Below are 23,393 nucleotides of genomic sequence, written 5' to 3' on the forward strand. Positions count from 1 at the left end.
AGACTAAAGGGGAACAAAAAAATTAGAACAAAGAGACACCGGAAATCGATTTGTGGGGGAAGGGGAACACCAATCAACCCAAAGACACCCTAAAAAACCAGATTACAACCGAAGGAGAATACACAACAACAACAACAACAACAACAACAACAACAACAACAACAACAACAACAACAACAACAACAAACCCTAAACTAGAGCACCAAACTGGGGATGGGGGAAGGGGCGATGGGAGGGGGAAACACCCCCGGTTGCATGCAGAGGAGGAGGGACGAAACCCGATCAGTGCTGCATGCAGAGAAGGAGGGACGAAAACTCTATCAGAAATCCGATCCGATCAAGATAGAACAAGGAGGCAAATCGATTCTGAATCCTTAGTCGAACACACAAAAAGAGACGGTGAAGATGAGACTTGTAAAAATACCACGATGGCAACATAAGAGGGCGAGGTTAAAGATGGGTACGTAAAAAAGAAAAATTGGTTGGAGAGAAGGATATTCGCCGGATATAGGCCTTAGGATGACCCCATCTCCGGCGAAGGGTGACGAGAGAAGGGGGTAGTAAGTGGGCAGGGGAGGTGATGGATCAAAATATAAGATTTTTTTGGGCTTTTTCTAGAGAGAGGTGAGAAGTTTTTTGGAAGAGAGATCCTCTAGGAAACTAAAGATGAATTAGAAGAGTGCTTTTGGATCATACAAAACACAAAATCTCCAACTTACACATAAAGCTGACCCACATTGTTGTACTCCTTCCGTTCCGGTGATTTGTTATCTATTACTTCTTACTTTTTACACAAAAACCAAAGAAAAGAGTAAAGATGGTGAAAATTAATCATAAAATAAGTATCTCTGTACATGCTCACCTGTGTATTTCAAGTTTTCACTTGTCTAAAACTTACTAAATTTAGAAATAGATAACAATTGTTTGATATATCATAAAATAGAAATAGATAACAATTGACCGGGACCGACGGAGTAGTAAATAAGAATGTTCATCTCAATTTCCAGCATTAGCTTACCAAATAATGAAAATAAATACGGAATAACAAATAACTAATACCCCCAGAAAGAAAATTACTCGTAACTAACTATTGGTCGGTAGTTGGAACCATGAACATACTAATCCCGTTCTTTCTAACTTAATCAGCTCATTTTATTAATTCGGTTTAGCTCAGGTTCATTCAGTTCAATTCAGTTGATTGATCTCTTCACAAATTAACTCTTACTGTAGCTCTATTCAGTTCAGTTCAGTTCAACTTTTACATTCAATTTAGTTCAATCCAGCTTCTATCAACCGAAAAAAACAAAACCTAAAACCATACTATAAAATTAGATCTAACGTTCAATTAAACCAACGGTTTAGTAATTGTCAAATTGTCATATCCACTTTTTGTTAAGGAAAACATGTGATATATACAACTTATTCCTTACACAATTTTTTACCAATTATGACAAAAAGTATAGGAAGTTGAAAAAAGAAATATAGACATAGACATGCTCCACGTAAAGCCGTACCATACTATTACAAACAAATGGCTATTATTTCACGACATGTCAACTTTCATATATTGTTAGGTTCGTATTTATTTTCAACCCACATTATCGTTATCTCATTACTTATTTCCTTCTTTTTATTTTTATTTATTTTTCTTCAAATTAAATGTTAATAGTTACTACTCCTACTACTCTCTCCTTTTAATTATCTTCCCAAATATATAATTAACTCAATCTTTGAGACATTCAAAGATGGAGTTTCATCCAATGGGTTCATGCCGTTTGTTAGTTCCGACATCTTAACTTTATCAACTATTTTTGCTCGTGCTGAAAAGGTAATTTGACATCTCACGACATCTTTCCTTTTTACCATGATTTCAACCAGCAAACTTATGACGCGTCAAAAGTAAGAATTTAAGTAAGGTTATAGGCTAATGATGAATAGCTAGTAGGAGCAATTTTTCTGTAGTGTAAGAATGATATTATTCCTATCTCTTATACTATGTACTCCCTCCTATTCATTCATTTTGTCCCTCTTTCCTTATCGAAGCTAGTCGGATTTTTGTCCCTCTTTCCTTTTTGGGTAACTTTTGTGTGGTCCAAATTTAATTACATGTGGGGTAGAGTGGAATAGAGTGTTTTGTGTGGTCCAAAATCATTTTCTTAATTCTTGTGCAAAATAGAAGGGGGACAAAATGAATGAATAGGAGGGAGTACTTTGTACCTACAAGTTTCATATTCTCAATTTCCGGTCTACCCAAATGTCGTAAATATTTGTTCTTTTTGTCACACGGTAAACATGGCATAAGATGATATGTACGACCCTCATATCTCGTTCTAGGAAAGTGTCGGTTTACTTAAAAACTAGTAGTACAGTAATTATTATGAAATTCATGTGTATGTGAATTATGATAATAATTGCAAAGTTCATGTCAAACTCGTACCAACTTCATGATGATGATAGTAATTAGTAAGTCTTGTACTAGATTATTTTACAGTTAGCCGGTCCCAATTACGGAGTAAAATTTTATTAATATTTTTTCATATAATTATTACTCCGTACACAAGTAGTTATATGTGAATGTGATGCAGTCTCGTAAAAAATAAGTGATTGTAGCTTAGAGTATATGTCTTCCAAAATTATAAAAATTTTCCTTTGGAATAATATTGTATGTTGAGGAATTTTTGTTCATAACATTTGACAGGAAATAAAGAATTCGGTATTTCAATCAATATTTTAATATCATAATAGTTACGGAGTACTAGGCAAAATTGTACAAATGGAGGGATCAAGTAATGCTACGAAGTGGATGGCATTTGAACCGAACAAGGCATCATCTACAAATAATGGAGGAACGTCTGATAATAGTACTACTCATACCAACAAAGTGAACAGTGAAATCGAAAGCGAAGCAGTCATGGCCCAGAGAGCAGCAGAATGGGGGCTTGCACTAATTACAGAAGAAGTGGCAGGGTCATCAACCTCGAACGTAGTTGTTCGGAGTTCAGGAAACGGTGATAGATGGAGGAATTCATCGGAGTTGTTCTCGACGAGAACTTCCGAGGAATCAAACTCAGGTCAATCGGATCGGTTTCCGAGGGTGTCTCAAGAGTTGAAGGAAGCATTAGCTACTTTGCAACAAACATTTGTGGTGTCGGATGCTACAAAGCCAGATTGTCCGATTATGTATGCGAGTAGTGGCTTCTTTACTATGACTGGTTACTCTTCCAAAGAGGTTATCGGGCGTAATTGGTAAGCATGTCTTAAACTTCTGTGACTTCCCCAACATCTACAGATTATGTCTATCTAAAAGCTAAAATTGTAAAAAAAACGTATGTGAAAGAGTAAAATCCGTATGTGAAAAAGCAAATCCAAAGGAAAAAGAAAAGAAAATAGTGTTACGAGAGGAGCGGCAGCACTATTTATGATAAAACGTTGTAAAATAGGAGTAATTATGTAAATTAATTAATGGTTTCAATGTAATTCTCTTATAAAACAAGTTTACGATAAAAAAACGTTTGTTAAATCATTGATAAAGTACTATGATATCCTTGTTAGCTAATCATGATTCATGATAGTGGAGATTATTAGAGGGAAGGTAATTAAGTGAATTATAATTAATGTTTTTACAATGGGTAATAACCTGTGTAAAAATGTTTTATAGAGAAATTATATATTACTATATCAGATGCGAAATTTATTTTTTCTTTTTAATTTACAACGATTCGAATTAATTCAAAGTAAAACGAAAATGTGAGTTTAAAGTGGAGAAACAACATTTCATTCCTAAAAGATTAATTTGAGATTTCTAAAGTAATGGGTATTTGTAGTTTTTTTATTGTCACAATGAGTAAACCAACATTTGAGTCGGGTAGGAGTACGAGTAGGAGTATAACTGTATAAGGGTATTCTCCTCGTAAGTTTTTTATTTTAACACTTTTAAAATGAGTTTTACTAATTGTGATTTTTTTTTTTAAATAAAAAGAGAATTTTTTTACGAATGAAAAGTTATACATATCTAATATTATAAATTATTTTCACCAAAATAAAAAAAAAAAAAAGTGAACATGATTTATAATAATTAGGAATTTTAGTATTAATAAATGATCAATAATTGTGACTTTTAATAATAATAAAATATTTAATTCAGTAAATTTCATTCTTAAAAATAAGATATGTGATTAATTGCAAATTAAAGAGAAATTTATGAAATTAATTTGATACATTTATAAGTTAAAAGGGTGTAATTACACATAGTATCAAACTAGTGTAGATCCCACGCAAATGTGCGGTAAATATAGGCCTTTTAATTTTTACTGTATTAGTTGTAAATTTTAGATTTATATCTCACGAATTTTTATAAAAAAATAATTAATATTAAAATTAATCAAAAGAATTGAATAATTCTGCGAATTGTGTTTTTTATGAAATATTTTAACTATCTCAAATTATTTTAATAAATTCTTTTTTCGTTACGAAGTTAATAATATATAGAAGATACAGTTTATATGTATAGATTATTTTAAATGGAAAATTAGTTTAATAAATGAAAATCTAATTTGTTTCCATATATAAGTTTGAACACTTTGAAAGGGAAATTTTATAGAAGTTTTCTCTTAGTATATAGAAGAATTTATACTTTTTAAATTTGCACCTCATTAATATTTATCAGTTCACTCTATTGTATTTTTATATGAAACGAAAAAATTGAAAATGGAAAGCTAATAAAAAAATGTAAGTTGTGATTTTTTTTAGTGCATTTGTTTTGTCACGAAACTAATAGTAAGCATGTGTCAAGTTATATTTTAAATGGAAAATTAGTTTAATAAATGAAAATCTAATTTTTTTTCCATATATAAGCTTGGGCACTTTGGAGGGGAAACTTTAGAGAAGTTTTCTCTTAGTATATGAGAGGATTTATACTTTAAAATTTATATCTCTTTTTTTCATTAATATTTATCAGTTCATTCCATTGTATTTTGATATGAAACAAAAAAATTGAAAATGGAAAACTAATAAAAAAATTTATTTAAGTTGTGATTTTTTTTAATTCATTTGTTTTTTTTTGTCACGAAGCTAATAGTAAGAATGTGTCAAGTTATATATTCTCTTCAGTAATAGTTATTGCATTACTAAAAAATTTAGCAACTTATAGTTTATAATTTAATATCAATTTTATTTTATTTTAATGAAAAACAGCATAATTATGAATTTATTTAAAAAATTAGAGTTTATTTATAAGAGTATACGGAGTATTATTGAAGATATAATAATGTAATAAAAGAAAATTTTACTTATTACTCCCTCCGTCCCGGTCATTTGTTGTCCTTTGGTTTTGGCACAAAGACAAGGAAAGAGGAGAGGGCCAATAGCTAAATGACAAGTGGAACAAATTGAGTGTGAATGATCAAATTACTCATCAAGTTCATTCTTAAAATAGAAAGGACAACAAATGACTGAGACACCCCAAAATGGAAAAGAACAACAAATAACCGGGACAAAGAGAGTACATTATTTAGCTAATGTTTTTTTGAGAAAAAACTAAAGAGAATATTTTATTCTCTCAGTAGTAAGGGGATGTATAGAGTTGATTTGCTATATATTTCCGTTAACCCCACGCCAGCCTCCGACTCAAATTCCCAAAAAGACACTCCGTCGTAAGTAGCTGCATGTCCCTTGCCGTATCAATTAATTCAATTGGAAAACACCAAACCTCGCATTTCGCCATGAAAGAGCAACACTTTTTCAAGTGTTTATCTGCATTTATTCTCACTTAATTGGTAGATTAAAGCTGACATCTTTCTTACCAAAAATGGGTAACTTTGATGTACATGTTTGCAGTAAATTAATGTAATTTTTGTTGGGTTTGCAGCCGATTTCTGCAGGGACCAGAAACAGACCAAAAGGAGGTGGATAAGATAAGACATGCAGTAAAAACAGGAACAAGTTACTGTGGAAGACTGTTAAATTTCAAGAAGAATGGAACTCCTTTTTGGAACCTTCTTACTGTTACTCCTATTAAGGATGATCAGGGTCGTACCATCAAATTTATTGGGTACCCTTTTTTACTCTCCTCTTTTAATAAAATGGGTTAATTCTATTTTTCATTATTGATGCTTAAGTTTCTGGCTTTATTGGTTTTAGTAGCCACATGCCTCTTTGTGTTGTGTACATCGGAAAACCCCCTTACTCCACAATTTGCGGGAGCAATTGAGTTATTGGGGTAATGTTGTTGTTGTATTGTTTAGTCTGATGTTAGCGGGCTTCATTTTGGTTAATGAACCTCCTTTCAACATAATTGCTTGTTCTTAATGGTGTACATTGTGGAGCAATCCCAAATAAGGTTCTAGATTCGTTAGCTCTATGTTATACTTGTAGAGGTGGTTGTACCTCGACAAAAGAACAATGTCGGTAACATGGTGTTGCATGAACACAACCCTTGGCTTGTGTGGAGAACACAACATAATTGCATAATGAATAATACGGATGTACTATAATGAAAAGAACAATGTCGGTAACATGGTGTTGCATCATTATGTATTTCACGACAAAAGAAGCGCGGAGAGTTTAGTGAGTCATACAACCAAAAAATAGGAAGTATTTCGCTTTTATTTATGCAGCAACATGAGGAGTTTTTGTTGCGCCTCATTGGGAAAATATAAACATTAGTGATCAAGTTGTATCTTACTACCTATTGAATGATTGGATTGACATTGAAGGATGTTTGCCTTATTCATCTCTAGTAAGAGTATGAGGATGAGGTTCAGCTAGAGGGCGGTGATGGATATGTTAAGTTCTTTATTGTCTATTGCCTACGGAGTAAAAGGTCGATACTTGAGAGAGAGATCAGTATAGTGGTACAGAGAAACATGGGCTCAGTGAAGAACTTATTTTCAATAAACTTAATAGGGAGTACATTCAAATTTGGGAAGGGATAGGTGAGGAATGTTGCCGTTCTTGGTCTGTGTTTGCTGTCAAATTTCTATGTTCCTTCCCATTAACATCGGTCAATTTTAAATATAGCATGTTGCTTTATCTGAAATTGGTTTACCACTGTAGTATGCAGGTTGAGGTTAGTAAATACACAGAAGGAATAGTTGACAAGGCATTGCGTCCTAATGGTTTGCCTCAGTCATTGATTCGTTATGATGGTACGCAGTTTCCAGCAGACTTCATGATGACTCTTAGCTATTGATGACGTTAATGATGTATTTTCATAATATGATGCGGTAAACTATATGATGCAGCTCGTCAGAAAGAGAAGGCTATGGGGTCAATAGTAGAAGTTGTTCAAACTGTAAAGCATCCACGCTCACATATTCAACCTGCAAATAACAACAATGCTGTCATTCCGTATGAGCAGGGAAAGTTGGATGTCGACTACACGCTACCAAACTCTGCAAACATTGACTATATGACCGCTGCTGGCAGGCAGACTCCTCAAAATGATGCTAAAATTGACACTCCTACCAGAGATCTTGACCAAAGCTCTCGAAAATCAACTCGTGTGTCTTTGGTGGGGTGAGTCTATTAACTTGATACCTTTCCTCTCTCTTCACTGCAGAATTCAGATTAGGAAAACCATGCAGTGACTTGGTTAGATTAGCTCGGACATAAATCTCATTGATGCCCATAAGGATTTAGGATTATTTAAGGATATTCTTGCCTATAAATTCTGTTCATTGAAAGCATAATTTTTTTTCCCTATTTTGTAGGCGTAAGAAGTCTACCATGAAGCATGAACGACAACCAAGCCTTGAGCCAGAAGAACTGATGACAAAAGAAATAGCTCGTGTTGACAGCTGGGACCGTACTGAAAGAGAAAGAGACATACGTCAAGGAATCGACCTAGCAACTACCTTAGAGCGTATTGAGAAGAATTTTGTGATTACTGATCCCAGGCTTCCAGATAATCCAATTGTATGTTAAGATAAAAGGAAAATAACTTATAAACTAGTAATACTAAAGACTGCCGTCTTTGTTGAGCCAAGTCAAATTTGAGTGTTGCTTGTATTATCTGGACTTCTATATCTCATAGATTTGTAAATTTTTTGTTCAATACGGTGTTGTCGTGAGTCTGAGTATGAATTTTATGAAGTTCTTAGTGTCAGAACCTGGCAGTAAACTGACAACAGCCAACTCCGGTGTATTTTGCAGATATTTGCTTCTGACAGCTTTCTGGAACTGACAGAGTTCACAAGAGAAGAAATTTTGGGAAGAAACTGTCGGTATAAATCACTTGTAGGCCTTATATTCTTTTTCTACCATTTTGAATATTATTTGAAGATCTGTCTTCTCAGATTACGAACATTTGCCTCCATTTGGGCCTTTACTTTGGTTGTTTGAACGTAAAGCATCCATATGTTATAGTTATTGAGCTCATGACATAAGAATATAAGATAAGGCAGTGAATATGAAAATCATGATCATTTAGCAATCTAGCATCATTAACCGCACGTAGGATTTGCAGCTGCATGCCTTCTTATTCTCTTTGCCCCTCTATAACTGTTGCAAATGTGGACGAAGCAGAACTGTAGCAACTACGCCATTTTATTAATTCAAAGGGTGCCACTATGGGAAACCTTCTGTCTTATGCGTAAATGTGTCACTTCACTCTTTAACATGTCCATTATTTTTTTCATCTGATGATTTTGTTTATGTGATTATTTGTCTTCTTATTTTATTAACATTTCTTTAATTGCAGGTTTCTCCAGGGACCAGAAACTGATCAAGCGACTGTCCAGAAAATTAGAGATGCTATTAAGGACCAGCGGGAGATAACTGTTCAGTTAATTAATTATACTAAAAGTGGTAAGCAAAGTGGCTCACCAAACTAGCTACGCTTTTCTTTTATCTTGAAGTAGCAATCGTTTGATGCAGCTGTTGACGTAGTTTCCACTGTGGGTCATTCTAGAATGATCTTTTTTTTTTGTTGACACGGGTACTTTGTATGGCCATCATGATTGTGCTTTTGTCAATAAACTAGGTTAACTTGTTAATGCAAAGCTCTATATATGCCCTATGCCCTTATGGATTGGATATACGGAGTATTATTTTTCATCTCCAGCCCATTATCAACCTGTTATTTAATTTTTTTCAGGAAAGAAGTTTTGGAATTTGTTTCATTTGCAACCCATGCGAGATCAGAAGGTACATTCTCTAGATTGATGCTCAGTTATATAGCGCGTACCTACGATCACTATACAAATTTAATCAAAAGCAGACAATCGCGTAATTTGTCATCCTAGACTTGGATACATTGGGGAGTAGTTTAGCAACAGATATTTATTCCACAACATCACTCGTGCCTTGTCTCTTATGGGTGTCCAGGGAGAGCTGCAATACTTTATAGGTGTGCAACTGGATGGAAGTGATCATATAGAGCCATTACGTAATCGTTTATCGGAGAGAACAGAACAGAAAAGTGCTAAGCTGGTATGTGGTCTCTTTTATAATTTTATTTCAAATTCTTATCTTCTAGTTTAGTTTTTTCTCTAGTGTGAACTTTAAAATTGGCGCATGTCAGTTTTCATGTAATGGGATTTTGATCCCTGAGCGTGAATCTCAAACGTTAAAATACTACAAGCATTTATTGAATGAAGTGGCCGATCTTACATAAAAATTCTGAAGGAAGTCTCTGAATTATGTTTGCTTCCTCTCTTATATTGCTCTTAGCTTGGTGGTTATTTTTGCGTGTTTTAGCAAGTATACTGTCACAATTGACAGTATTCGCATGTAACTTCTATCTGAAAAGTGCTTTCTTTATCTGAAATTAAGAGCCATCTGTTTTAATTTGTTTCCTACAATTCAGGTCAAAGCTACTGCAGAAAATGTTAATGAAGCTGTTCGAGAACTTCCCGATGCCAACTCGGTAAGGTATCTCTTCTTGTCTGATTTTTTTCTCCAAATAGTTGCATTTGCATTCTGACCTGGACACGTTTCTTTGTAATTCGAATTATTCGACTTACCTCAAACTAATCCCATTAATTTAAAACATTATTTTACAGAGACCTGAGGATTTGTGGGCAATTCATTCAGAGCCTGTTTATCCGAAGCCTCACAGTAGAGGTTCTCGTGCATGGGCAGCAATACAAAAGGTTTAATTTCTCCTATATGTAGATACATGATCTCCTTGTTCTTTGTTTAGAAAGAGGGATGAAGTCGTGATTTCTGTTTGAAAATTGCGCGACCGAACCCAAACCATGCAACCGTGATAATAATTATCCTTGACATATCTAATGTCACAATTTTTTTATTTGATTGACACTTCGTTTCTTCTGGCATTTAGATTACCGCTTCTGGGGAAAAAATTTGCCTGGATCATTTTAAGCCCATAAGACCGCTGGGTTGTGGTGATACTGGCAGGTATGACTATCACCTTGATCACTTGTACCGTTTTTTTTTTCAATAGTTTGTGCAAAAGAATAACCAATATTTACTTAAGAGTTGTGTGTATATACAAAGATACTATATTTCTTTTGCACTTCGCTTCTTTTGTTTGTTGGGTTTATTTAGAGTTTTATCGTACAATGCCACCAACATCTAGCTGTAGTTTACTGGACATTTTAGCTTTTTGCAGTGTTCATTTGGTGGAGCTGAAAGGCACAGGAGAATTGTTTGCTATGAAGGCGATGGAAAAATCTGTTATGTTGAATCGTAATAAGGTTAATACATTGAATATAATGGTTTCTTAAGCTCCCTTGTCTTTACTTACCCAAACTATCTATTTCTGCTTAATTCACACGTCTGTCAAATACTTTTCTAATGTTTCACAGGTACATCGTGCATGCATTGAAAGGGAGGTTATCGCGTACCTAGACCATCCCTTCCTTCCGACTCTATATGCTTCTTTCCAGGTCTACACAATCACTGAACTGCCATTACTTTAAACCTCGCACTATGTAGTTTATATAGCTTCATTCTTGTAGGAGTAAAAAGAAAAAAAAAAAGGTCAATTATGAATATTTGTTCAAGTTCAGTTCAAAATTCGACCATATCGTTTATCTTGTATGATTGTATTGACGGTTTTGAGTATACTAATGCATTTCTATTTGCTCAGACTTCGACACACGTTTGTTTGATAACGGACTTTTGCCCTGGCGGAGAGTTATTTGGCTTACTTGACAAGCAACCCATGAAAATCTTCAAGGAGGAATCTGCAAGGTATGTTGTCAACTAAACACTTTGCCATATAAAACAATCTGATTTAAACTTATGGTCCGACCAATTTACTTTCCTAAACTAAATGGATTATATTTGTTTGGAGTACAAAATAGGCCTTTTCTTCTGTGTTATTGTCAACAACTGATATTGTCAAAATCTGTGTTATATGGGAGTCCTCATACACTCACACTTTTTCCCGATGATTTAAAATCCTTGAGACCTGAATTTGACCTTGAGCCAAAACTGTTAATCATTTGCCATTTTTTCATAATTGTGTATTGATTATGTTGCTGCCACCAGATTTTATGCAGCTGAAGTTGTAATTGGATTGGAGTATGTTCACTGTTTAGGTAATGGTCAACATTTTCAATTTGCTCACTTCGTTATTTTCATGGGTAGCTTTCTCTTTAAGCATTTCTTTCTATGTTTTAGCCACGAAAACTTCTTTTATAGTGCTCGTGAAGTTTTGAACTACAGTATAATAGCTTAGGGAATCTTACTTTTTTTGGCTCCTCAAAACCTTTGCCTGTCCTGACTCAAAAAAGCTAAGGGACTAAGGGTATATTCATATAAACATCCTTAGGAAACTTACAGCAAAATTCATAATATATGGTGGTTGTTTGCGAAAGTTCAAAAGTTAAATCTTATATTCAGCAGAAACTCAGAAAGTCATTTCTTGCCATCCTAGTTCTATTCTACATCGTATAATCCTCATCTTACTTTATAAAAAGCTTAATAAGATCACAAAACATTTTATTTTATGCCATTATGGTATCCAAAGTCCAAACTGGCCACAGTTATCGTTAGTGTATGTTGGGATCCTGTATAACACTTTCCCTAAGATTTTCTGATTAATACCTGACGGGTAAGCGGGTATATAGTTCTTATGGAGAAAATGTTTTGACAATTATGGCTCTATTTAATGTGAAATAATATGAATATAGACACTTTTTCATGCAACTTGGATTAACAAGTTTCGATAATAACATGGAGCAGGTATCATCTACCGTGACCTAAAGCCTGAAAACATACTGCTGCAGAAAAATGGACATATTGTTTTGGCTGATTTTGACCTCTCATTTTTGACAGCCTGCAAACCACAAGTACGTATCAGCTCTCTCATTGGTTTCTTCTTTGTATAGTGAATGGATCTCGGTTATACCATGATGCCTGAACAATTTCGTCAGATTTATTTCATTCATATCCATTGAAATTCAGATTTGATATATTTCCATTTTTCCTTTCCTTTTTTCCCTATTTTTTCGTTTTTATTTTTTTAATTATTTGACCTGCCAATTCGCAGTTTCAAACGATGATTCGTGTTATTGTCCTTCATATTTTATTAACTTTGTTTGTTTGTAGGTATTAAAGCCTCCCCAACTGAAGAAAAGACGATCAAGGAGCCAACCACCGCCAATTTTTGTTGCAGAACCAGTGACTCAATCTAACTCTTTTGTTGGAACGGAAGAGTATATTGCTCCTGTATGTTTTATACCCATCTTTACGTTAAATTTGACATTTTTCTACCATTTATGCCTTCTTAAACCTACAAAATGATAATAAACCCCACGCAGACGACTTTTTGAGCACAACTTTGGATTGTATTTTAACTTGCTCCTTCTATTTGGTTCTCTGACGTGTGCTTTGTGTTTTAGGAAATTATCACCGGAGCAGGCCATAGTAGTGCTATTGACTGGTGGGCTTTAGGTTAGTAATTCTACTAAAAACTGAAGTATCAGAAATATTAGGGCTCTTTTGTCAATTGTAGTTATTGTGTGCGCTGAGAAGAAAATTTATAATCATGTTTGCTATGAGATAGACGGATAGCATTATAAATGGCTAAAGAGATGCACATATAAAAGAGAGATATATTGCAGATGTTGGATTAACTGTACCAAGGATGTGAAGAATGAGAAAAACAAAGTGAAAATTATAGCAGCAAATGAATTTCTAAAATGAACATCAAATTAAAAACCACCTCTACCGGAGTGCTGAAATAATTATAAACCTGAATTCGTGAATTAATCATATCAGAGTGCATAATCCATAATGTGCATATGAATGACCTGTGGGTTTTTATCTAATAGTTCTGTAATTCTCCTCCCTTAGGCATTTTGCTCTATGAGATGTTATATGGACGTACACCTTTTCGGGGAAAGAACAGACAAAAGACGTTTGCAAACATCTTACACAAAGACCTTACATTCCCGAGTAGCATTCCAGTAAGAAGTTCATGCTCTTATTTTGTGATTGATGTGCAGTATTTTGTGTTCCTGGATCACAAAAACCTGTATGAAACACTTACATATGAGACCAACCCCAGATCCTTGCGTATTTTGTGGGTTGGTCTCACATTTTGGACCGTCCCATATAAAACTCATTGCTCATGTGTACCTGATATTGTAGGTAAGTCTTGCAGCGAGACAGTTAATCCATGCTTTACTACACCGAGATCCTGCAAGTAGATTGGGGTCCAAAGGCGGAGCCAATGAAATAAAAGAACATCCCTTTTTCCGGGGAATAAATTGGCCTCTAATTCGTTGCATGGTATAGCATCTCCTACAAAAATTGCAGAAAACTATATCAGGTTGTGGAAGCTGAAATCTCAGATGAGAAGTTGACATTGTTTACTTTGTGATTTCAGAGTGCACCGGAGTTGGATGTGCCAATTCAATTTATTGAAAAAGATCCAAACGCAAAAGAAATCAATTGGGATGACGATGGTGTCCTTGACGCACCTATGGACATGTTCTAAGGTTAGTCCTCTTTTGACTTATGGTTAGCTTTCTTCCATATAAACCAACAACAAACAAGAACGCTATCTTATGTGTCAAAGGCTCTTTGCTGATGTTGGCGTAAGGGGAGCAGCGCTAAAACAAAAATTGGATAACTCATAATTAGACGGGAAAACTTGCCCGACCCAACACCCAAATAGAATAATTCAAAAATCACCAATTTCAAATAGACTCATTTCAATTCATGTTAGACCGAAACTTCATTGTACCCGCCCGTTAGTAGCGACCGTATTCGAAATGACCTGACATGGTGGTGGAGAAACAAACCGATCCAAAGCGACCACAAATGACTTAAGAGTTTACGTATTCGTATATGTACATAAAAAGTGTCAAAACATTGAAAAACACAATTCCTAATTCAAGGCTCCATCACCCAATCTGTAACCACTCGACCCATTCTTCGAATGATCCCATAGTAATTTAGATGGTATAGAAATAACCAAACCCAATCCAAAGTACATCATAATTCAAAAATGACCTGTGCCAGATGTGGATGAACCGTTTGCTATGTCTACTCAAACTGATATCATCGAGAATTCTTGGATAGTTTCACTTAAAAATCTAAGGAAAGTGAAAATGAAACAAGGTATTCAATTATTCAAGGATGCTCACAAGACCAAAGAGATCTAGCACAAAGGTTGCTTGGATAACCATTTACATGAGTTAACTTGTTTCGTATACCTGACTGCAGGAGTTCTAATTGTTAAGCAGCACCGGTCCATAGGCTTTCTACTCACAGTCAGAGAAGAACGATTGCAACATTTGTAGGCCTTTGTACATAGAGATCATATATTGGTGCGAAATGAGGCAATTATGGAGAAGTTTTGTGATCATGGAAATTATGACTATTGCAGAAGGCGAGTGGTTGATCAGATTTGAGTTGCAAGTTGTAGTACATATTCTGGGTGTCCCTAAATCTCATCTCTTTCTGGGCACATATCCGAGAAGTATATTCAAGTTGCTTGTATTATTTCCGAGAAGTATATTCAAGTTGCTTGTATTATTTGTGAAGTGATACTCCGACAATGTAAAGTTACAGAACCATTGTTGCAAATCTGATTAACTACGTGATCTTGCTTAACTTTGTATCCAGCATTTTTATACAAGTCATTCACTAGTTTTAGGACCCTCGAACATTCAAGGAATCAGTGACTATTGCACGGTTTAGTGATGTTTTACGAGATCTGCTAAATGGGACATGGTTGAAAAGAAAAAGACTATCAGGAAAGTATTAACTTGATCCATTTGTCAGGTCTACTTTGAATAGATAAGGAACGTAGAAACACGTCTACAAGCACAAACAATAAAACAATCACGATAAGAAATAATTATTCTCCGGGTAAGATGAGTGATTTTAAAAAAACTACTACAACGGACCACAACTATTATTGTTTTTTCGAGCCCCTAAGATTATGATTAAACTTCACCACCAGAGAACCCAGCCAGCCATCCAAGGCTATACCGCTACTTTGTGGCCTGTGCAATGATATTACTGATGGAGCCTTCTTGCTCTTTTGCAGCCTCGACCAGTGAATCCTACAAATCAGATTACAACATCAACGTATTTTCAGAGTTACAGAGCATTAGTCCCAGACTCGCAGTCACAATCAGGTCAATACAATACCTGTGCAGCAATGAGTCGGGCAACAGTTTTCTTGCTTGATTCTTGCAGCTCACCAGCAATTAAGATCTCGTCAAGTATATAATACGCCTTTCATTGCCATATCACAAAAACATGACAGGAATTATAGATGGCATAGCCAAATATATTATATTAACGATAAATCAAAGATATTTCCAGGTCATACACATACCTTGTGGAAATTGAAGATCAAGTCTAGTTCGCAGACCTGAACAGGTGCAGTGAGTTATGATTCAAGCATAATTTCCAAAACTAACAATATGAGCGACACTTTGAAAGATGGCGAAAATCATTGTCAAAAGAAGGAAAATGCAGATGGTGGAAAGTACGCACACTGCCAAAATAGCGGTCTAGAGTCTCAACAAAATGATGGATGATTTCAAGGACCTCTAGTTCATTGTCTTCCTGGTCAATACACATGCAGAAATACAAACTTGCATACCTGCATTAATCAGATAATCAGCATATAAAAACATACGTATCTGGTCACATATAAGATAGTGAAACATCAACCTGTAACTGATTCAGCCATTAGGAAACATCATTTGCACAAGCTCGCATGTCGAGAAGTCCCTTAAAAGGAACTCAGGAAATTCTAGGGGTAGAAAGAGTGGCGTTAAAAATACATATCAAACGCTGAATACTTGAACATGTAGATAAAAAAGGTGATATACGACACAACAATATAATGAATGGATGCATCACAAATGTGCAGCTGTGTATATTAATGGGAGCCCCTAACACCACATGGGTTATGTCCACTTCCATGGATAAAAGGTCTGACACGGGGTAATGCATGTGCCTTGTAGCATTATCATTACCTATACTTCAACAACAACATCAGAGCCTTAATCCCAAAATGATTTGGGGTCGGCTGACATGAATCATTCTTTCGAACCGTCCATGGGTGAACGCACGCCTCAAAATGCGAATAAAAAAAGGGAAGATGAAAAACAAAAAGGCATAACGAAATGTAATGGAAAGTCAAGGTAAACTTAGGGGTTTTAAAAATCGAATTCCGTCTTTCTTTTATAAAAACTTAAAATTTAAAAATCATTACCTATACTTCATTCAGAAAAATCTGCTGAACCCAATCAAGAAAGCTATTATGATTTATAAGAATATAGTAGCGAAAGCCCTTGATCAGCTCCTCCAATAGAGCTTATAGCAAATAAGAGACTCATGAAATATGAAGTGCATATATGATTACTAGCCACCTAAAAAAAACTCTTTCAGAATATACTGTATACTAAAAATCATTAAGTTATAGGGAAAGAGATAGAAAATGCGGCGAGACTAAAAGCAGCCACCATTAACAAGGTCTATGAAAGCTAACAATTTGAGAGGCATAAGAAAAGGGAAAAAATATGGAGTGACTTGTGATATGCCTATTATGAATAGCTACCGACTATACATCCATATATATTCCATATGACTAAGAATACACATTTGACCAAAAATAAAAGCCAACAGAAAAGGTCCTGAGACCATCATGAGATTGAGCTATAAATTGCGTTGATGATAGAGATATGTAAAACTTAATTCATCCAGAAATTTAGCATCTCCATCATCCAATATATTTTCGATCATTAACATTGTGTTGGTTGACTACGTGAGTGGGTAAAGCTTGGACATGGAGTTGGAGGCTTGGGGAATCAGAGGTCACAACTCACAAGTTCCAGTGGCACCAGAGGCACTTCAAAGGCAGGTCTCCTTACCTTCATGGCTCAGCCTCTACCAACACCAAAAGCTTAGACTGCCACCATGGTAGTAGGCAACGAGTCTAGGGAACCCACATAAAAAGAAAACCACAAACACTAAGAGCTTGCAGTTAGCTCTTTTGATCTAATAGATAAAACAAAGAGACTTATGCTGCTATAGTACCCTACCCTAGCTATGTTCTTCAATCAATAACCTCTCAACAGACCCTATCAAGACTTCATCTGTCACGCTCTATATATGCATTCTAATTGAACCCCTCAACAATCGTTCTTAAGCGACTTATAGTTTTAGACCTTAATGTACATACAACCTCTATACTTCGTGAAAGCACTAGGAAAAGCTATGCCTTCATATCGGAGAATACCGCATATAAAGCAAGTGTGGAAAGGAAGCAACAAATATATACCCCCTAGATATATATACTCACTCCATCACACCTATAGTGTTGTCATTTGACTTTAATGGTCAAATGATGTCGACTTTGACTGATATTTCCTCGATATCACAATACCTACAACCTACCTTTAAAAAAAAATCTTCTATATTACAATACTAACAACCTTTTAAAAAAGATAATTTGAAGATAATTATTTTGATAAATCCAACATGAAATACTCAAGATTTTATCTATACATATTTTAAAAAACTAATGGTCACAATTGGCATTGGTTGACCACCAAAGTCAATTGAGAGAGATTTTTAAAGGGTAACATACAAACACCGAGTTTCCTTTACATCGCAATCATAGAAAACATTGCACAAACAGAAGAATCAGCATTGCCAAGTTTTTCAGTAGCATAACACCTAGTTGTTAACTTGTTATAATAGAGAGACCAAAAATCAAGAATACCAACTATTAAACCTAAAATAAGCATAATTGTCCATCTGCTAATGCATAGAAGATATAAAAAGAGTACCTTCTGTAGACAACTTTGAGTCCTCTCCAATCAACAAAGTTACAAAGCTTTGGTCCGCGAGAGAGTATCAGTCCACTAAGCTCACGGAGAACCTTCATAGGCAACTTGTTATAATCTTATCATGATAGACAGTTCATTGAAATGAAAGACACCAATTAGCTCGGTTCAGAATAATTACCTTTGTCCTCTCTTTTTGTGCATACGGAGAGTACCATTTTGTCAATCTCACTTTTCCTTGTCGGTTAATTAGAATCACAAACTGAATCTGGAATCACAATCAATATGTTAACATCAGCAAAACCTAGGTCACTTTCACGCCTCACTTTTGACACTCCAACGTTCTGACTTCTGACGCCCCAATATGTCGTTTTGGCTCAAAATCACCCAAAACCAGGAAACATCTTTCAGAATATAGCAATGTCCGACACTCTAACATCATCTCATGTGCGACACTTGCAGAGCAAAACAATGTCGTTACAACTGCATTAACATTCAATGCAATAGGACTGAACAGTCAAGTATCAAAGATATAATCATTCAATCAATCAGGCAAACCAATCCATAAATTTAGGGTAATTCAACTTCAAGTGACAATAATCTTAGCTAATCGAGCAATTTCTATGAGCTGAATATGGAACAAAACAGAACCTCAATTAATACTCCCTCCGTCCCGGTTATTTGTTGTCCTGTTCCATTTTGGGTGTCTCAAACAATTGTTGTCCTTTCTATTTTAGGATTGCATTTGATGAGCAATTTGATCATTCACTCAAATGACAGGGACGGAAGGAGTAATTATCGTATTTTTGGTCGACAATGTACAATTGGATGATCAGAACAAATCAAAATTACGAAATTGGGGAAATTATAACGTCAATACACAATACATTCGCCAACGTTGAACAACAACATTACGAAAATGAACGATATTTCGCATCATAGCGCAATAATCGTAAGAAAAATCAACGAATTTAGAAATTTCTCAACAACATAAACCTAGTAATCGAGTTTAAATTCGCAGAAAAAAGAGCAAAATATACAACAATTCTAACAAATACATGAATTTAATAAAATTATTGAAAATAATAACCAGCAATGAATAATCAAGGATAGATCAATCAACCAAGGAATGTGAGTGTAGTTATTACCATTTTGGGAAATTCCAAGGAGAGAGGAAATACGATGGAGGCAATTCTGTAGAACAACAATCTACCTAATCTAGGTATTATTTTGGGAAATTACCATTTTAGGTATTATTTTTTTTTTTGGGCGTTGACCAGGAGTATTCCTACCGGCAATCTCCTTCGGGTACTAAAGACAATTTAATGGGTTGACACTTCTCAAGTTTGGCTTTTTCATTCGCAAGAGTTAGGAATCAAACTCTGACCACTTGTTTAAGAGATGAGAGTTCTTACCACTCACACCAGCCAACTTTGGTAATCTACATATTATAAAAACAAACTTTTTTAAAAAAAATTACCGGGTATTTGTAAAAAGAGTATCTTAGATTATTTGTTGTTTTTAAGTACTTTTGTTTTCTTTATTTTTGTTCAATAACTACTTATGCCAAGAGTATAGTCATATTTGGTCAATTTTTCGGTATTAATCTATCTCATAAGACTCTGTTTTTTATTTAGTCTTACGTAGGGCCAATTTCGGAGAAGTCAAGATTTATTTACACTCTACTTTAGTGAATGTTTGTAGTGATTATTTAAGAATATAAAGATAAGTTGTTTCTAGTGATTATTGGAGAATATAAAGATAAGTTTTGCTTGTCTGAAGTTAAATTGCAAGTTGGTCGTAGTTGATAATTGTTGTCTGATGTTAACAGAGTCATGTGGGATACGTTAATGTCGTTAAACTGGCCAAATATTTTCAGATTGTCAGCATATGTAGTTATTGAACAAAAATAAAGAAAACAAAGGTAGTTGAAAGCAAAAAAAAAAATAATAATATAAGATAGTGTTTTGACAAATCCCTTAAATATAAAGTAGTTTTTTTACCAAAAAAAACCTTTCTTTTATCAAATTTGTTTATTTATCTAAAGCAGGCCGTATACAATACCAATTTTCTTTATGTTCAAATAATAATAAATTAACCAATTAAAAACACCTATTTACAAATGAACAATTAATCATGTGGAATTATATCTACACAACTATTTTCACTACTAACATAATTAATTTTAGTATTTAGCCATACAATTTTAAGGAGTTATATATTTATATAAATATATTACATGTATGCATTAAATCAAATCGAAATAATTATAGAATATTTTATCTTTTGGAAATCTAACTTGATTTATTTAACTTTTAATAGTTTCCCAAATATAACCTACTTATATTATATTTGTGTATGTTAAATAATTGTATAATTATATGATGATACTATAATTAATAACATAATTCAGGCACGTTTATTTTAAAGAAAATCACCATATTTTGATATTCTCTAAATTTATAATTCAACCAAAATTATATAATATTTACATTGAAGTTCCTTGGTCGGTTCCATCACATAGTACTATAGATTATAACTTATAGTATAATTAAGTTGTATAGATTTATTTAATTACATTGAAATCTCTTGGTTTCTGAAATATATATATATATATATATATATATATATATATATAGAGAGAGAGAGAGAGAGAGAGAGAGAGAGAGAGAGAAGAGATAAGCTAAGGTCCTTATATATAATAAGTCCATAAGTCCTAATGTGGACGGTTGGATCAATCAAACCAATGGCCAAGATTTCGCAGTCAAACCCCACTAAACCCCATTAAACTAATATTTTTGATTTACCTATCTCCTCTTACCCACTAACTCATGCATGCTACACTGTTTGTCCATCAGTCCATGATCATTTCCCTCCTCATTTTCTAGACAATTCAAAACAACTTGCGGGTATTTGTGTTTTCCCTCTATTTCCTGTCATTTCGTCTTCCTTTTCTTTCTTCACAATTCTGATAACTCCATTTTCATCATTACCAATTAAGTCCATCCTAACAAACGCCATTTTCATCACAACAAATTAATACCAACTCGCGTGCAAACTCGCCTGTCTCCATTTTTTTATAAGGTATTTTCTCCATTCCTTATTTAGTGATTTATAGTTTGTTTTTTGTTAATTATTGCCTTTGTTAAACTATCATAAAAAGAGTTCATTTGATTTTTCAATCTGCAATTATGGGTTTGCTGATGTTTATTTGTTCAATTGTTAATTATGGTTGTGCAGAACAAATTCGAGGTCATTTGATAATTAACAATGGTTTTTGCCAAGAAAAATGCCAAGAAATCTTCCAAGAAATCTGAATCGAAGGTAAAAAATCTCGTCTTGTTGGTATAACTCTTATAGAATGATGTGTAACTTCAATTAAATATCTGTATAACTCTAATCCCAATTGTTGGTCATCTCTGAGATGGATGTTGTAGAAAGTATTGACACGGGAGTTGATATCCAGGTTAAAAGTTTTGATTTTGATTTATACGTTACTAGATGTCTAACTCTGCTTACTAGATGTATAACTTTAGTACTCAATATGTATAACTCTGGTTAATTAATTTAAAACTCTGGTTAATAGATGTATAACTTTAGTACGCAATATGTATAACTCTGGTTCCTAGATGTATAACTCTGGGTTCTAGATGTATATCTCTTCCGATTCGTGACCAACTCCTTCTTCATAATGTCAAACTCTAATTGTTATATGTATGACTATACTTCTAATTAGTTTCCATACATAGAGTTATACAATATATGCCTACGATTATACAATTTATACCGGAGTTATTCATTATATCGTATATGCTTACGAGTTATACATTGTATGGCCGAGTTATACATTCTATGACTAGAGTTATACATTACATGACCAGAGTTATACTTTCTATTGCTAGAGTTATACATTTTATCGCAGATCATTTGTTGTATAACTCGATTACATGTTGAATAACTGTCTTTGTCATAATGTATAACGGAGTTATACAATGTATGGCCGAGTTAGACATTCTATGACTAGAGTTATACATTACATGGCCAGAGTTATACTTTCTATTGCTAGAGTTATACATTTTATCGCATCATTTGTTGTATAACTCGATTACATGTTGAATAACTTCTTGTCATAATGTATAATCGGAGTTATACAATGTATGGCAGAGTTAGACATTCTATGTCTAGAGTTATACATTACATGGCCACGGTTATACTTTCTATTGCTAGAGTTATACATTTTAATAATAGAGTTATACATTAATGGCTCGAGTTACACATATAATTTTACACATTATATAATCTGAATCCCTTTTTATTTGTCACCTACAGATGGATGATGCACCAAGTCTTCGAGAAGGAGCGATTCCCAGGTTCAAAGTTTGAGCTTTTTATAAATGTTGTCATTTGTTGTATAACTCGATTACATTTTGAATAACTTTTTTTGTCGTCGAATGTATAACTCTTGATATTTTTCGATTAACTCTATTATTAGAATGTATAACTTTACTTATATTTTGTATAACTCTATTATCAGAATGTATAACTTTACTTATATTTTGTATAACTCTGACTATCTATTGTATTACTTTAATTCACAGTATGTCTAATTCTTTGTTCCAAATATCTATAATTGCAACTACAGTCTGTATAATTTTGTGTGTTGTCTTTGCTTTTCCCAGGATGGTTGAGGCCAAGCCAAGGGTAAAGAGGGTGCATGAAATCACGGTTTCGTGTCGACCTCAAAGACTTGTTTCTCTCATTGAAAAGCTTAATGAGGATCGGTGTCCTTTGTTAAGAAAATTGGGTTTGGTGGCCTTTTGGAGCTCAAGATTAGCGACTTCCCACTTGCACACGTTCACTGTTCTTGGAATCCTTCTCTCGACAACTCATATGTGTTCGGGGCTTCGCGGAAGAAGGAGTTTATGATCGTAAGCATGACGTGCATGATGTTTCTTGTTACCTTTCGGACCCAACCCTCTCCCTTTGGTGCCTGTGAGCTCGCAGAAGGGGTCCACCGACCCCGAGAATAAGGAGCTGAAGGACAAATGGCGGGAAGCGTACGGGGTGGCCAAAGGGAATAGTGCAATACCTTTAGGGAAAGTTCACAAGCAAACGGAGTACGAGGAGGCGGACGATCAATTTTGCCGGCTATTTGTTTTGTTC

General features: G+C 34.4%; 2 protein-coding genes and 1 long non-coding RNA gene across 5 annotated transcripts; 2 read left to right on the plus strand and 1 right to left on the minus strand.

The window, feature by feature from the left end:
- Nucleotides 1-1,352: 1,352 nt before the first annotated feature.
- On the plus strand, nt 1,353-15,033 carry LOC141599445 (phototropin-2). Of its 2 annotated transcripts, XM_074419445.1 has the most exons (24): nt 1,353-1,828; nt 2,699-3,246; nt 5,867-6,049; nt 7,054-7,145; nt 7,242-7,515; nt 7,710-7,914; nt 8,152-8,222; nt 8,699-8,805; nt 9,095-9,144; nt 9,325-9,429; nt 9,806-9,865; nt 10,002-10,091; nt 10,283-10,359; nt 10,574-10,658; nt 10,770-10,850; nt 11,054-11,157; nt 11,458-11,507; nt 12,154-12,260; nt 12,520-12,639; nt 12,813-12,864; nt 13,267-13,379; nt 13,564-13,704; nt 13,802-13,913; nt 14,644-15,033. In XM_074419445.1, the coding sequence occupies exons 2-23, from the start codon at nt 2,774-2,776 to the stop codon at nt 13,910-13,912; spliced, it is 2,751 nt and encodes a 916-aa protein (XP_074275546.1). In that variant the 5' UTR covers nt 1,353-1,828; nt 2,699-2,773; the 3' UTR covers nt 13,913; nt 14,644-15,033. The 2 variants fall into 2 exon arrangements, with proteins under 2 accessions (XP_074275546.1, XP_074275547.1); XM_074419446.1 differs by lacking the exons at nt 1,353-1,828; nt 2,699-3,246 and adding an exon at nt 5,611-5,774.
- Nucleotides 15,034-15,203: 170 nt separating this feature from the next.
- Nucleotides 15,204-19,460, minus strand: LOC141599446 (AP-1 complex subunit sigma-2). Of its 2 annotated transcripts, XM_074419448.1 has the most exons (8): nt 19,379-19,460; nt 18,412-18,498; nt 18,234-18,325; nt 15,928-16,036; nt 15,767-15,802; nt 15,577-15,663; nt 15,410-15,488; nt 15,204-15,340 (listed from the first exon to the last, which is right to left on the minus strand). In XM_074419448.1, the coding sequence occupies exons 1-7, from the start codon at nt 19,379-19,381 to the stop codon at nt 15,417-15,419; spliced, it is 486 nt and encodes a 161-aa protein (XP_074275549.1). In that variant the 5' UTR covers nt 19,382-19,460; the 3' UTR covers nt 15,204-15,340; nt 15,410-15,416. The 2 variants fall into 2 exon arrangements, with proteins under 2 accessions (XP_074275549.1, XP_074275548.1); XM_074419447.1 differs by having other exon boundaries at nt 15,204-15,488.
- Nucleotides 19,461-21,088: 1,628 nt separating this feature from the next.
- LOC141602549 (uncharacterized) lies at nt 21,089-21,809 on the plus strand. The gene is made up of 3 exons (XR_012524517.1): nt 21,089-21,314; nt 21,471-21,554; nt 21,655-21,809. It is a non-coding gene; the product is annotated as an uncharacterized LOC141602549 (long non-coding RNA).
- Nucleotides 21,810-23,393: the final 1,584 nt, after the last annotated feature.

Source organism: Silene latifolia, chromosome 9, assembly GCF_048544455.1.
Source record: "Silene latifolia isolate original U9 population chromosome 9, ASM4854445v1, whole genome shotgun sequence".
Taxonomy (NCBI): Eukaryota; Viridiplantae; Streptophyta; class Magnoliopsida; order Caryophyllales; family Caryophyllaceae; genus Silene; species Silene latifolia.

Excerpts from the sequence above, each read along its gene's own strand:
- LOC141599446 (XM_074419448.1), bottom strand. Across the intron at positions 15,803-15,927 it reads TAGACCGCTATTTTGGCAGT|GTCTGCGAACTAGACTTGAT; the intron begins GTGCGTACTTTC and ends GCACCTGTTCAG. Across the intron at positions 15,489-15,576 it reads CCCGACTCATTGCTGCACAG|GATTCACTGGTCGAGGCTGC; the intron begins GTATTGTATTGA and ends TCTGATTTGTAG.
- LOC141599445 (XM_074419445.1), top strand. The coding sequence starts at position 2,774 with ATGGAGGGATCAAGTAATGCTACGAAGTGGATGGCATTTGAACCGAAC. Across the intron at positions 7,915-8,151 it reads GGCTTCCAGATAATCCAATT|ATATTTGCTTCTGACAGCTT; the intron begins GTATGTTAAGAT and ends TGTATTTTGCAG. Across the intron at positions 8,806-9,094 it reads AATTAATTATACTAAAAGTG|GAAAGAAGTTTTGGAATTTG; the intron begins GTAAGCAAAGTG and ends AATTTTTTTCAG.